Source organism: Episyrphus balteatus, chromosome 3 (genome assembly GCF_945859705.1).
Source record: "Episyrphus balteatus chromosome 3, idEpiBalt1.1, whole genome shotgun sequence".
Lineage (NCBI taxonomy): Eukaryota > Metazoa > Arthropoda > Insecta > Diptera > Syrphidae > Episyrphus > Episyrphus balteatus.
In genome coordinates, this window is record NC_079136.1 from 73,818,025 (window position 1) to 73,831,382 (window position 13,358).

General features: G+C 30.0%; 1 protein-coding gene across 9 annotated transcripts in view; it reads right to left on the reverse strand.

Moving 5' to 3' along the window:
- Positions 1 to 1,995: 1,995 nt before the first annotated feature.
- Positions 1,996 to 13,358, reverse strand: part of LOC129913434 (cell adhesion molecule Dscam2) — a 77,834-nt gene continuing 66,471 nt past the window's right edge. For 4 of the 9 annotated variants that reach the window (XM_055992112.1, XM_055992111.1, XM_055992115.1 and 1 more), the window contains 9 exons: positions 11,335 to 11,709; positions 10,841 to 10,966; positions 8,566 to 8,875; positions 7,861 to 8,024; positions 7,438 to 7,689; positions 5,629 to 5,847; positions 5,373 to 5,571; positions 4,814 to 5,047; positions 1,996 to 2,179 (listed from right to left, as the gene is read on the reverse strand). In XM_055992112.1, coding sequence (XP_055848087.1) covers positions 2,128 to 2,179; positions 4,814 to 5,047; positions 5,373 to 5,571; positions 5,629 to 5,847; positions 7,438 to 7,689; positions 7,861 to 8,024; positions 8,566 to 8,875; positions 10,841 to 10,966; positions 11,335 to 11,709 — 1,931 coding nt within the window. In that variant the 3' untranslated portion in view covers positions 1,996 to 2,127. Of the gene's footprint in view, positions 2,180 to 4,813; positions 5,048 to 5,363; positions 5,848 to 7,437; positions 7,690 to 7,860; positions 8,025 to 8,565; positions 8,876 to 10,840; positions 10,967 to 11,334; positions 11,710 to 13,358 lie in introns of those variants that run through there. The other 5 variants (XM_055992113.1, XM_055992116.1, XM_055992118.1 and 2 more) reach the window with 5 other exon arrangements.

Below are 13,358 nucleotides of genomic sequence, written 5' to 3' on the forward strand. Positions count from 1 at the left end.
GATCGGAGCAATACAAAAATTAGTGCACGCTACCCAAATCGCCCAACAAAGAAACCACTATTCAAAGTAGATCGTCTAGCTGGCAACACTGGACGAACGCAATCTCTACAACTCGACCAGGTGGAGCGATATACTAATTGCACTTGAACGGAGATTCCAAATACTAATCATAGCTATCTCACGCGGATGGCGATCTCAGGGATCAAGGAATGCTATACGAGACCACAGAAGTCCCGCGAAGAAAGTAAGTCAAATATGGCTTAGCGCAGGGATCAATTTTAGGAGCAGACCTATGGAGTCACTGCATCATTGAGCAGATTGATGGCGAACATGGGGGCCTAACCAGCGGCCATTAAGCGAAGGCCACTTATGGCAACATCCTTCTAGTCCAAGCGGCGACCGTCGAGTTACTTAGCTCATAAGGTTAGAGGTTAAAATTAATGTCAAATGAAGGATAAGTTGATACTGAAAATAAAAAAATAGGGTTGCCACTGCTAAAATGGGAACTACCATATGGCAACCCTATTTTAAAGGAAAAATTTTCACATAACTAATACATTCATATCTTTGAAATGTCAAACGAAAGTCAAAATAGTAAAAAAAAAATAATAAAATAATATAAAGAACCTAACCCTTCAAATGTGGCAACCCCATTAAAATGAAAACAACACTGACAAAAATCTTCTTTGAACAAAACAGTATAACTTTTTATGCACTAGAAAGTTAAACTATACACCATATTTTAGATAATACTCTCTTCTATGTAAAAAATACCGGGTGCAACCCCGCAAATCCACACAAGTACTCGGCAACCCTATCCAAATGCTAAAAAACGCAAAAATCACTTGTTTTTGGCCAAAGTGTGTAATATTTAATAGAGTTAAAGGCTGTAAAATACATAATGTTTAGCTTAGACTCTCTTCTATCTAAAAAATGTCGGGTGCCACCCCGAAAATCCACACAAGTACTCGGCAACCCTACTCAAATGCTAAAAAAAACACTAAAATCACTTGTTTTTTGGCCAAAGTGTACAATATTTGATAGAGTTAAAGGCTATATTATACATAATATTTTAGCTAAGACTCTCCTCTATTTAAAAAATGTCGGGTGCGAAAAAACAAGTGATTTTAGTGTTTTTTAGCATTTGAGTAGGGTTGCCGAGTACTTGTCTGCATTTGCGAGGTGGCTTCCGACATTTTTTAGATAGAAGAGAGTATTATCTAAAATATGGTGTATAGTTTAGCTTTCTAGTGCATAAAAAGTTATACTGTTTTGTTAAAAGAAGATTTTTGTCAGTGTTGTTTTCATTTGGATGGGGTTGCCTTATTTGTGGGGTTACGTTCTTTATATTATTTTAATATTTTTTTTTTTTACTATTTTGACTTTTGTTTGACATTTCAAAAATTTTTTTATCTGGCCAAACAACAAAGATATGAATGTATTAGTTATGTGAAAATTTTTCCTTTAAAGTAGGGTTGCCACATGGGAGTTCCCATTTTAGAAGTGGCAAGCCTATTTTTGTATATTATTATCAACTTATCTTTCATTTGACACTGATTTTAACCTCTAACCTTATGAGCTAAGTAACTCGACGGTCGCCTCTCCGACTATTCTGTATGATGGTTGCAAGATCAGAGCGGATGCACTTAAGCAAGAGAAGTACAGAAAACAGATGGAGGCAGTGCAAAGATGTGAAGCTCCACTTGTGGCCAGTTCTCACCGAACGGTGTCAGAATCAGCCTTCCTAATGGAGTGACCCTTATCTACCTTCTTCTACCTTGCGGTAGAAAAGAAGTACTTAAACGAGAAAAGCGTGAAAATGGGAGCGTTCACAAATATCGAAATCATAGTTCATTATATTCAACCAGATAAGGAACAGAATAGATTATTGCGGTCTATTAACATTTAACTAAATCTTTCGATACAGCTACCTATTATTTTCTTCAGTTTTGTTATTATTTTTTCTTTGCATGTTTTTTTTTTAACTCTATTAACTAGGATATTTTATATTTTATTTTAGTCTTTTAAGTTCTTAATAAAATTGTACAAAAAAATGTTTCTAAATTTAGGATAAAACTATGTATATATTGCAATACAGTAGAGTAGAGGCAATTTTATTTTAAAATTTTAAACATGAATCGTGTATTCTTGGCGTTCTTGTTCCTTTTTTTCATGGTACCTGAAAGTATATAAGTAAATAAAAAAATTGATTTAGAAAAGAAATATATATTCAGTTATTAATTTCTTATTTAAAAATTAGGTATGGGTCCTTTCACAACTACTATTTATAAGAGTAAACAAATAATATATTTTTTAGCCAAAAATAAAAACCAACTTCTTTCTCCTGAAACCAAGAATTTAAGCAGTCTATACAAATATTTTAGGTGAAAGGGTATTTTTTTTTTTTTTGTAAATAAGGAAAATCCGCCATAAGTCTGATAAGATCAATGGTATAAAAGTTACCCTTACGAAATTTATTAAAAATGTTGTCTTTCCCATGGGAATTACGAATAAAACAAATCTATAAATTTTTTTCATGTGAAAGTGTGTTTTTTTAGGTGTAGAGAAAGTTTGAGTATATTCCCTATTCAGCAAATATGTTACTTTTGAGATTAGAAACAAGAATCTAAAGAAGTGTCTATAAGAATATCATGGTTAAAAGTGTGTTTTTTTTAGTGAAAAAAAAATGCTCTCCATTGTTGGGTCACCCTAATAAAATTTGGTAAAAACGTTGAATTTGGGATAGAAAGCAGGAATAAAGAGATAAAAACAATTAAGGTGAAAGGGTGTTTTTTTTTTTTCGAAGAGACAGGAAAATCTGTTATTGGTCCCAAAAAGCCAATGATTCGTGTAAAACGTCTTAGAACTTAAGTATAAACGTTTAATTTGTCATCGAAACTAAAAATAAAATGAATCATTGGCTTTTTGGAAAGCAATAACAGATTTTCCTGTCTCTTCGAAAAAACACCCTTTCACCTAATTTTTTTAATAGACTTTTTAATCTTTTTTATTTTTTTTTATCTTTTTATTCAATATTTAAAAGTATCGAAAAGATATTGTAGTCGAAATTTACAAAATTATATTAAGAAAAGGCAATTTTCTTTATTGGCTACAAAGACAAAAATTTAAAACACCGAATGCTCTCCATTGTTGGTACATTTATTATCTTTTAAGGAAGGAGTGTTTTTAGTATGAAATAAAGATTTTTATTTGCATATAGAAGGGAGTGACCAAAAAAGACCGATTCAACATAAACATTAATAATTCAAATAATTGGTCAAATTATCATTAATTCATAGTTTTTAGGAATTGTTTCCAAATTATATGGATAGAATTTAGCTGACCATTCATATTTGGAAGTGGAGAAAGTTGTCTTTCAAAGCTGCAGTTTTTTAAAACGATTTATTTTATCAACAATTTCCCAAAAACATTATCTACTGTTAAAAAAAGCCAAGTTCTCCTATGTTGAAATATTATGCTGGCAGAAAAAGTACTGAAATGTAAAAGTACGAAGTTAAAATGTTTGGTTTTCAATTTGTATTAATCAAATTTTGATTGTTTACTTGGCAGTTTTTCAAATAGCTTAAAAATCGGTAATTAAAAGAAAAAATTGTCAAGAGACCAATCAAAATTGTATGTAATGTTTTTGTTGTGATAGCTTTTTTTGGCATCAAATTAGCCTGTTTATCATTTTACTGTCCTTTTATAGTAAACTAAATACGAAGGGCACAAAACCAAATTAAAAATAGGATAGTCTTCTCAAAAAGACAACTCGTAATCTCCGTAGGAGGGAACAACTGGACAATAGATAAACAAAATACCTAGAATATTTTGTTAAAATTCGTAGAAATGAAAATCTACTATATCTCACAATTTGTATAAAAGCATATAAAATTCTGAAAAATAGGTAATCTATCTTTATTCTGAACGTTTTAACATGTGTTGTCTCTTTGAAAACAATATGATAGACAAACTATTATTCATAATACATCACCACCAAAAACACATAGAAAACAATACATCTACTTTTAAACTATAGGATAGGAATCATACTCATTTCACAAAATTCAAGGATAACACAATGGAGCAGCTGGGTTTTAAACTAAACTTACGAGCAAAAGTGTAGAACCTCTCTCTTTTGCGTTTCAAAAAAAACAATTTCTATGTTTATAGTACATCTATTGAATATTATCTTTCATAAGTAGTACCTGTGATTATGATGCCGGAGGTCTGGGTTCGTATCCCAGCCTCAACCTCCTAAAAAGCATTTTTTTGAGGTACTGCCTCTTGCGTGGAATTGACAAAGCCTAAGAGTATCTTTGTGTATCTTTGAATGAGTCAACGTAAAATAACCTGAAGCAACATCTAGGCCAATTTTGCATGTCAAAAATTTTCAGACGGTTCAGATAAACTTCAGAGAGGGTGTGCGAAGGTAAAGAACTGAACGTCCGCGGTGTATGACTGAGAGAACAGAGAGATGACAAATTCGTCGGAATTGCTTTACTTTGAAATCTCATGCTGCTAACAGAATGCGTTATCAGCCAATAGACAGTTAGTAGAAGACCACAATGTAAGACCTAGGAGAGGCTAGTTTTGTCCACGGATGGTTAAAGAATTTGTCTGGATGAAAGCCATCGAAGATGCAGAGTACAGAAGACTTGGAGAGCGTTGCCTTGAGTTAGTATGGCGACTATAAACACTAAGTTAGGACTTTGCAAACTTAAATGTTTCGTTTCTACTTGTTACCAAACTAAAAGCTTATTTAAGGCTTAAATCTTTTCGCTCTAAGTCAAGTTTAAAATATGTATCTTACCTTGCCAACAGTGAGGTTAATTCCTCTTTATCCATTTTCTGTAACTGCCCATCTTTATTCTCCATTACTCTCTGTACTTCTAAGTCTAATGCTAGCTGCTCTCTATCACATTCCGCCTCATTTAGCTCCCTGGAGTCTGTGAATCCTGAAGGTGGGCGAAATCCCGAATCGCTAGCTTTGGAGGACGCTGCCGCAGTTGCAGAAACTGTCCCCGAATTAACCTCACTGTCTAAACTAAAGGATTTAGAGTAGCAGTTGTTTTGGGAACAATTGTATTCGGTTGAGTGAGTATAAGTAGACAGGAAAACAGAGACCGGAAAAAGAAAGTTAGAAAACATTTAAGGAAGTTAAAAATTGACAATTTTAGTTTGAAATAATAAACAAAAATATTTGCAAAGTTTATTTTAAATTTTAAAACATTATTAAAATTTACTTTTAGTGTTGAGTGTTTTTTTTTGTACATTTTTATAAAAATATTTTATTTAATTTTTAATTTTAGTTAAAAAAGCGAATTGGTTGACTGGATAAATGTTTGTTGGGGTTTAGGTACCTGAACTACCTGTTGTTACTTCCAGGACAGATCAAATCCATGGAATGACTTTCCTTTGTGTGATCAATAAGTTGGTGGTTTCGGGATCCATGGGATCGATTTGATCTTTTCTCAACTCCACCAATGTGAAGGGGTGTAGCTAATCGTCGATCGACTGGTGATGATTGATCATTGTTTGACTCTGTACTGGAATCAGGTCGAAAAATATCTTGAAGAAGAAAAAAGTCAAAAAAGTTCAGACAAAACAGTGCTTTCAAACGCGTACCTCCTCCCCTTGACGATTTCACAGGAACTCTGTATGTAGGCATATTGGAAAATTCAGTACTGGGACTAACGCTTGTGTCTGACTCAGAGCCACAATGGCTTGGGTCGCTGTTCACTCGGCTCTGTCCCTTGGCGCGATTTCCATCGCGACTGCTTTTCTTAACATGGCCTTGCGAAGCTCCCGCCACCATTGTCATGGATTTACTTAGTGTTGAATCATCTTTAAACACAAAAAATTAAAATTAAAATTAAAATTAAAATTAAAATTAAAATTAAAATTAAAATTAAAATTAAAATTAAAATTAAAATTAAAATTAAAATTAAAATTAAAATTAAAATTAAAATTAAAATTAAAATTAAAATTAAAATTAAAATTAAAATTAAAATTAAAATTAAAATTAAAATTAAAATTAAAATTAAAATTAAAATTAAAATTAAAATTAAAATTAAAATTAAAATTAAAATTAAAATTAAAATTAAAATTAAAATTAAAATTAAAATTAAAATTAAAATTAAAATTAAAATTAAAATTAAAATTAAAATTAAAATTAAAATTAAAATTAAAATTAAAATTAAAATTAAAATTAAAATTAAAATTAAAATTAAAATTAAAATTAAAATTAAAATTAAAATTAAAATTAAAATTAAAATTAAAATTAAAATTAAAATTAAAATTAAAATTAAAATTAAAATTAAAATTAAAATTAAAATTAAAATTAAAATTAAAATTAAAATTAAAATTAAAATTAAAATTAAAATTAAAATTAAAATTAAAATTAAAATTAAAATTAAAATTAAAATTAAAATTAAAATTAAAATTAAAATTAAAATTAAAATTAAAATTAAAATTAAAATTAAAATTAAAATTAAAATTAAAATTAAAATTAAAATTAAAATTAAAATTAAAATTAAAATTAAAATTAAAATTAAAATTAAAATTAAAATTAAAATTAAAATTAAAATTAAAATTAAAATTAAAATTAAAATTAAAATTAAAATTAAAATTAAAATTAAAATTAAAATTAAAATTAAAATTAAAATTAAAATTAAAATTAAAATTAAAATTAAAATTAAAATTAAAATTAAAATTAAAATTAAAATTAAAATTAAAATTAAAATTAAAATTAAAATTAAAATTAAAATTAAAATTAAAATTAAAATTAAAATTAAAATTAAAATTAAAATTAAAATTAAAATTAAAATTAAAATTAAAATTAAAATTAAAATTAAAATTAAAATTAAAATTAAAATTAAAATTAAAATTAAAATTAAAATTAAAATTAAAATTAAAATTAAAATTAAAATTAAAATTAAAATTAAAATTAAAATTAAAATTAAAATTAAAATTAAAATTAAAATTAAAATTAAAATTAAAATTAAAATTAAAATTAAAATTAAAATTAAAATTAAAATTAAAATTAAAATTAAAATTAAAATTAAAATTAAAATTAAAATTAAAATTAAAATTAAAATTAAAATTAAAATTAAAATTAAAATTAAAATTAAAATTAAAATTAAAATTAAAATTAAAATTAAAATTAAAATTAAAATTAAAATTAAAATTAAAATTAAAATTAAAATTAAAATTAAAATTAAAATTAAAATTAAAATTAAAATTAAAATTAAAATTAAAATTAAAATTAAAATTAAAATTAAAATTAAAATTAAAATTAAAATTAAAATTAAAATTAAAATTATCCAAAATATGAACAGGTGTCATAAAATGACATTTATATGAATCCTACCACAAGTAAGTATTTCATACTTATATACAAATATGCATAAAATAAAATTCAAACATTAAACTCACCATCAGTATTGTAATATCGTTGCTTATGCCAACTGGATTTGGATTTTACGTGTCCAAAGCCTGAGCTTGGTAATATTGGATAGGCAGTCGCATTTAAATTATCTCCCTCTGGATGACCGAATGTTTTGAATTGCATGGTGTAGTCCAACGTAGACGGTGTTACTCCCCGCGTTGGAGTTTTTGTCGGATTTGATGCGCCCGTCCTGCCTCCGTTGACACTGAATGTAGCATATGGCGAAATCTCGTACATTTCTAAACAGAATAATAAAACAGAACAAAAATACCAATTTAAATTATTTCAGGACTCAGGCACGTTTTTCTGTTCATCCTGTCGATATACTTTATATACGTAATACTCGTATAATTTATTTATAAATTAATCCTCGACAAAATGCAACCACATATATACATAAATATAGGTACCTGATTCGTTTCCTTTATCCACAGTCTTAACCGGAGATGCACTATAGACTTGCTGATTTCGCCGATTGTCATGATCTTCCTTGTAGTCGCCCGGGAGTGCTCTTGATTCATATCCGTCGGAAATTGGTGCGCACAATGTTCTTCGATGCTTAACAATCAATCCACTGAAGGATCCAATGCATTTGTGTTAGTGTATACCGAGCAACAGGCATAAAATCCAAGCAGCCGTATAAAGAACAACGGAGATGACGACCACCAACGAACGCCAATAGTAGCAATCCATAGTGCAACGAAAGCAAAAGAGAAGAAGAGAAAGAAATCCAATTAACCCCAAAGGATATAACAAGTTGGGATGAACGGATGCCATTGTTGCAGAGTTAATGAAGAATTTAACCGGGAATTAGATGAGTTTGGAAGCGAATACGACAAAGAGAAGAGGAGGGATGACGAAAACTTTCGTTTTGTGTAGGATTGGTTTATGGTGATGGCTGATGGGTAAAGGATTTTCATTAGTAAACTACCTTCCCGTGCCTTGTGGCATATAGAACCTAACCGCATAGATATTATTTCCGTATTAAGGATCTAATAAATCATTCTTGGTAAATAGGTTCGGATATGAAAAATTGGTTTTATAGGGTTGTAGTAGACTTTAGGAATGGAATGGCTTAGAGGAGAATAATGCCGATAGGGAAGGTAAACACTTACACAATAATGATGCCGATGATAATGATGATGATGACAATCAATGTTGAAAACCAATCATTGGCAGGATTTGCATTTATTAAATTGTTGGTCAAATCAGCTTCCGATGGAAAGACGGGCGGTGGCGAAATTTTAACACCATCTAGGTTGGTTGTGGCAAAGTGATAGTGTTCTGTGGTTTTGCCGGCGTCATTTGTTGCCGATATACGCAATTGATACCATTTGGCTGGCAGAAAATCACAAAATATTAAATTTTCACGATTCTCTTCGGCGTTGGATATGTCGGATGTGACAACTGTCCATCGGATGTCGCCTGTAATATGGATTTCGCGTGCGGTAAAAGATAAAACGGAAATGTTATTCATGGCATATTAATGAACATTATTTTGTGCGGCACTCGTTAAACTAATATATGGGTAGTTCCTATCAAATTTTCGAGATTAACATGCGTTGTCGTTTGTGCCGATTCGTATACTATCTACCTTGGGAAAGTCCCACTGATAAAAAACAGAACTTTGTTTTAGTGCTGAATTCAAATTCAAGAACAGAAACAAAAAAAAAAATAATGTAAGAAACTATTTATTTTGTCGTTTCAAACTGGGTTTTGTTTTATTAAGTTTGATGGACTTTTTCGAAGGTTTTCGGGGTGCTGAACTTGAATCCGAAGTCAAAAATGTTCTAGATTTTTTGCTATTTTTTAAGCTACAGTGGTTTTAAGCTTAAAGTGGTTTTGTTTAAGGAATAACTTGAATCCGAAATGAAAATTTTTCTATTAGCTATTAGATATTTCCGATATAAATTCTCGAATCGATTTTTGACTTCTTTTTAAGCTACAGAGGTTTTTAGCGTATAGAAACAAAACAATATTTTTCTAAAGGTTTTGAGTGTGCTGAACTTGAATCAGAAATCAGAATTTTTTTTTATCAGCTCGCGTTTTCGATATATTCCCTTTATGAAATCTCAATAATCAATTATTTGCTACATAATTGTGTTCGCAAAATGTTCTGTATCTGTTCTATTCTACGATTTCTAGCAAGAGGAGCGTTATAAATTGGTGGGCCACTTTAGGTAGCATACCATTTGGCCTGCAGTGCCTCAGGGCCCCTAACGCATGCCAGGGCCTCACAAGAAATTATGTAGTAAAGAAACCTGATAAAATATAACTCAAAAACCAGACCTTAAAAAAACTCTTTCACTTATGAATAAAATTTAAAGAGACCATTCTTTTGATATCTCACTTGATGAATTTGGAGGTTTTTTTTTTAATTGAATTTTATTTCGGCAAGGGGTACCCCTTATAATTTTTCGAAAATCTGAAAAAAATAAATTTGTAATTTTTTTCACTAACAGCTCAGTAGAGTGACTCATCCATGTATGGGGCAAAATTTGTTTCGAGTTTTGTATCGTAAGAGTTAGATATCAAAAGTTGCGTAGGTATTGACGAGAAAATTAAGAACATGTGGTAACTTTTTTATTTGGATATAAGTTTTGGGCCTCGATGGCCGATCGATGGTCTTAGATCGAAAAGGCGATAATCGTTTCACAGTTTGAGAATCCTCAAAAAATATTTGAAATCATGCAGTTTATATTAGTCAAAGTTTTCCTATTCTTAGAAGTCGTGTCGTCTAGGTGACTTAGTGGTTACCTTTTACTACGGTGGCTTAGGTTCGTATCCCAAAATCGATTTTTTTTTGTTTTCTTTGGCCTACTACACCAATTTACAAATAACAATTTACAATCAATTTATCAAAAAAAAGGAAATTACAAATTTGTTAAAGTACAACTACAATTTTTCTTATTGTAATTGGTGCAATAGACCACTGTATAAGTGGAAATACCCAGCAAAAAAATTACTAAAAATATGAGCCTTTAAAATTTTGATTGGATCTCGAGAAATATCAGTTATAGAGATTCAGTTTTGAGAACTTTTTTCATAGGCAATTTAATTCTCTACAACTTTGTCACATACAAATAAGTCCGAAAAATACAAAAACAAAAATATCATGAAAAAAGGTGTTTCGTGACCTCCCCTGTCCCTCTGGTATAAGTACAGTATCAATTCTGAGTAATTTGCTAATGACCCTAATGTGCGCCTTAAATTTTCTCATTTAAACACTTTAAAAAACGAAACCAATAAGTTCGATGTAGCATATTTTTATTCACTTGAAAAAAAAAACATATTTTGGTGAAACTATCCTAAACCCTCTATCACTTTATAAAATTGTTACCAAATTTACAAAAAGCATTTTTTATGATACTCAGAAACAAATAAACTCACCTAATGGACGATGTTCAATTGCAAAGTGACTAATTGGACAACCACCATTGTTCCATGTTGCCAATTTCAAATTAACGCATGTAGCATTCGTTGCGATTAGTTCATTGCCATTCGGAGCCTGGGAAGCTGCAACACAAAAGACAGAAAGAAGAGCAAACAAAAAATACACATTATACATCTACACTACAACATCCATACAAATAAACAAATACATAAAAAAAAAAAAACTTAATTGCAATTGCGGACGAACATGCAGAATTGAATGTTCGAATCAATTTGTGGCTTTTGGAAGTCAATGACCGCGTTAACGAAACCAATTGACATTCAGTTCCAGATTCAGATTCAATTCCGAAAAACACCCCAACCCCAACTGCACTCATATAAAATCAATAATTTAAATTGACTCGACCGCAAAATTGAGTTGCACTTCATTTACGAGTTGGTTGTTGTTCACAAATGGCAACGGACAGGGAGATATTTCAAATCCAACTCACCTTTCCCCTTGGTCCAGACGTTAATCTCCTCACAAGCCGCCCCATCGTCGACAATGTTATGAGCAGACATTTTGATTATGTATTGATTGCCACACTTCAGCCCCGTAATTGTGTAAGCAGTGTTTTCGGGCGTTAGTTCCACGGGCGTCCATGTCCCACCAATCATTCTGTAATATATTGTATAACCCTGAAGGGGTGCTCCCCCATCATCGGGTGCATCCCAGCTCACTCGTATACTATCTGCCGATGCGTATTGCACAATAATTTGGGGGGATGCGGGTGGTTTCATTGCTATAACTTGATAATGAATTTCATCATTGCCAAAAAGGTTATTCGCTGTACAAGAGTAATTTCCGGACAAGCTACTCTCAATACCTGTTAAAATATAAAATTAAAACTAAAATGATTATAATGAAACATTTGAATTATGTATATAAAGGTTTTTATTATAGTTTTAATGCCTTGCTCACTGACACTATATAGAATCTTTTATCCGTCTATAGTTGGGTCAGGTTGGGTGGCTTGAGTGATGCGCACAGGGGGCATTTTTAATAGTTTTTTGACAACATGTGCGATTTTGAACGAAAATTAAAACTCGGACTATGCCAATTATTGTATACGAAATCTGTTCCTTGGTGGTGGCATGTAGCTTGCGCACTTGCAAACGTTTTCGTCATGATTTAGAATCCTACAAAACTATCGATCGAAAACCCTTAGAGTTGGGTTTCCCTAGCATTTGAATATACATTTATAAGACATATGAGCCGTATGCATAAAAGGTAGCATATGCTTTTACTAGTAAATTTTAATAGTATTTACTACTTTCCATATGCATAAAAAACATAGTAAATGCTGGAAAGGTAGTATTTACTAGAAGAATAGTATTTACTAGTTTTGGATGAATTTTTATAGTAAATACTGGTTTTGATATGCATAAAAAACTAGTACGAACTTTTACTTTCTAGTATTTACTGGTAATTTTTCAAGTTTCTAAATACCAACTTGAACATTTACTAGTAAAAACTTTCTCATGTTAAATGTTATTTATCCTCTTCTTTAATTGGTTTCCTGTTATTAAAATACCAGTGTTGGCTTGAAACTCAGGAATAAACAATTTTAAGGCTTCCGCCTTTGCTTTTTTTTATATGAGGCTGTTGAGTCAGGGATGGGACTTTTTGAAAAAAATGTCGAAGTAGATTTGAACAAATAACGCAGTAGATTCATTTTTATCGCAGTAGATTTTTATATTTGTATAAAATTTTATAAAAATTAACAAAAACTTAACATTTATTTCTTTTTAAGAATATATAACAAAAACAGAACAAAAGAAAAATGTATGCATTGACTGCAATCAGAAATACGATCAAACAAAAATAATATGTTCATAACATTTTTACATGAGATTCACGTGGAAATTTTCAACCCGAAACATTTTTGTTCGCATAGAAATCAAAAATATATTGTAAGTTTCCCCCGAATGGAATTTTTATTTTCGGCAAAACTAGTTCCTTGTGCGTCACTAAAATTTTAGTTAGAAAAGACCTGTCGACTACCTCACTCATTACCTGAAAAAAAAGTTCAAACTAAGGGGAGTTTTCTGAACGTGAACAACTTTCCGCACGGAACTTATAATAGGGTAAAAGTAAAATTGAAAAATTGAACTTTTTCGGGTGAAATCTTGTTCACATGAAACTCGCTGATTTATTTTAAAACAAAAAGTGCAGTAGATTTTATTTAAAGGCAGTAGATTTGTTTCTTGAAAAAAAAATTAAGTAGATCTACTGCAACTGCAGAAAAGTCCCATCCCTGGTTGAGATTTGTTAATAAGTACGGCATACTTTTCTAGTATTTTAACAAACTCTACTTCTACTTTTGCCATTTTTTTAACTTCGAACACTCACTTTTAAACTCTTAAATTGTGTTGAAAATTAATTTTAAGTATATTCACTCGATGTTGTAGGTATATTTGATTTTTTTATTGAATAAGGAAAATAAATTTTTTCAAGTTGAAAATTAAACGAAAC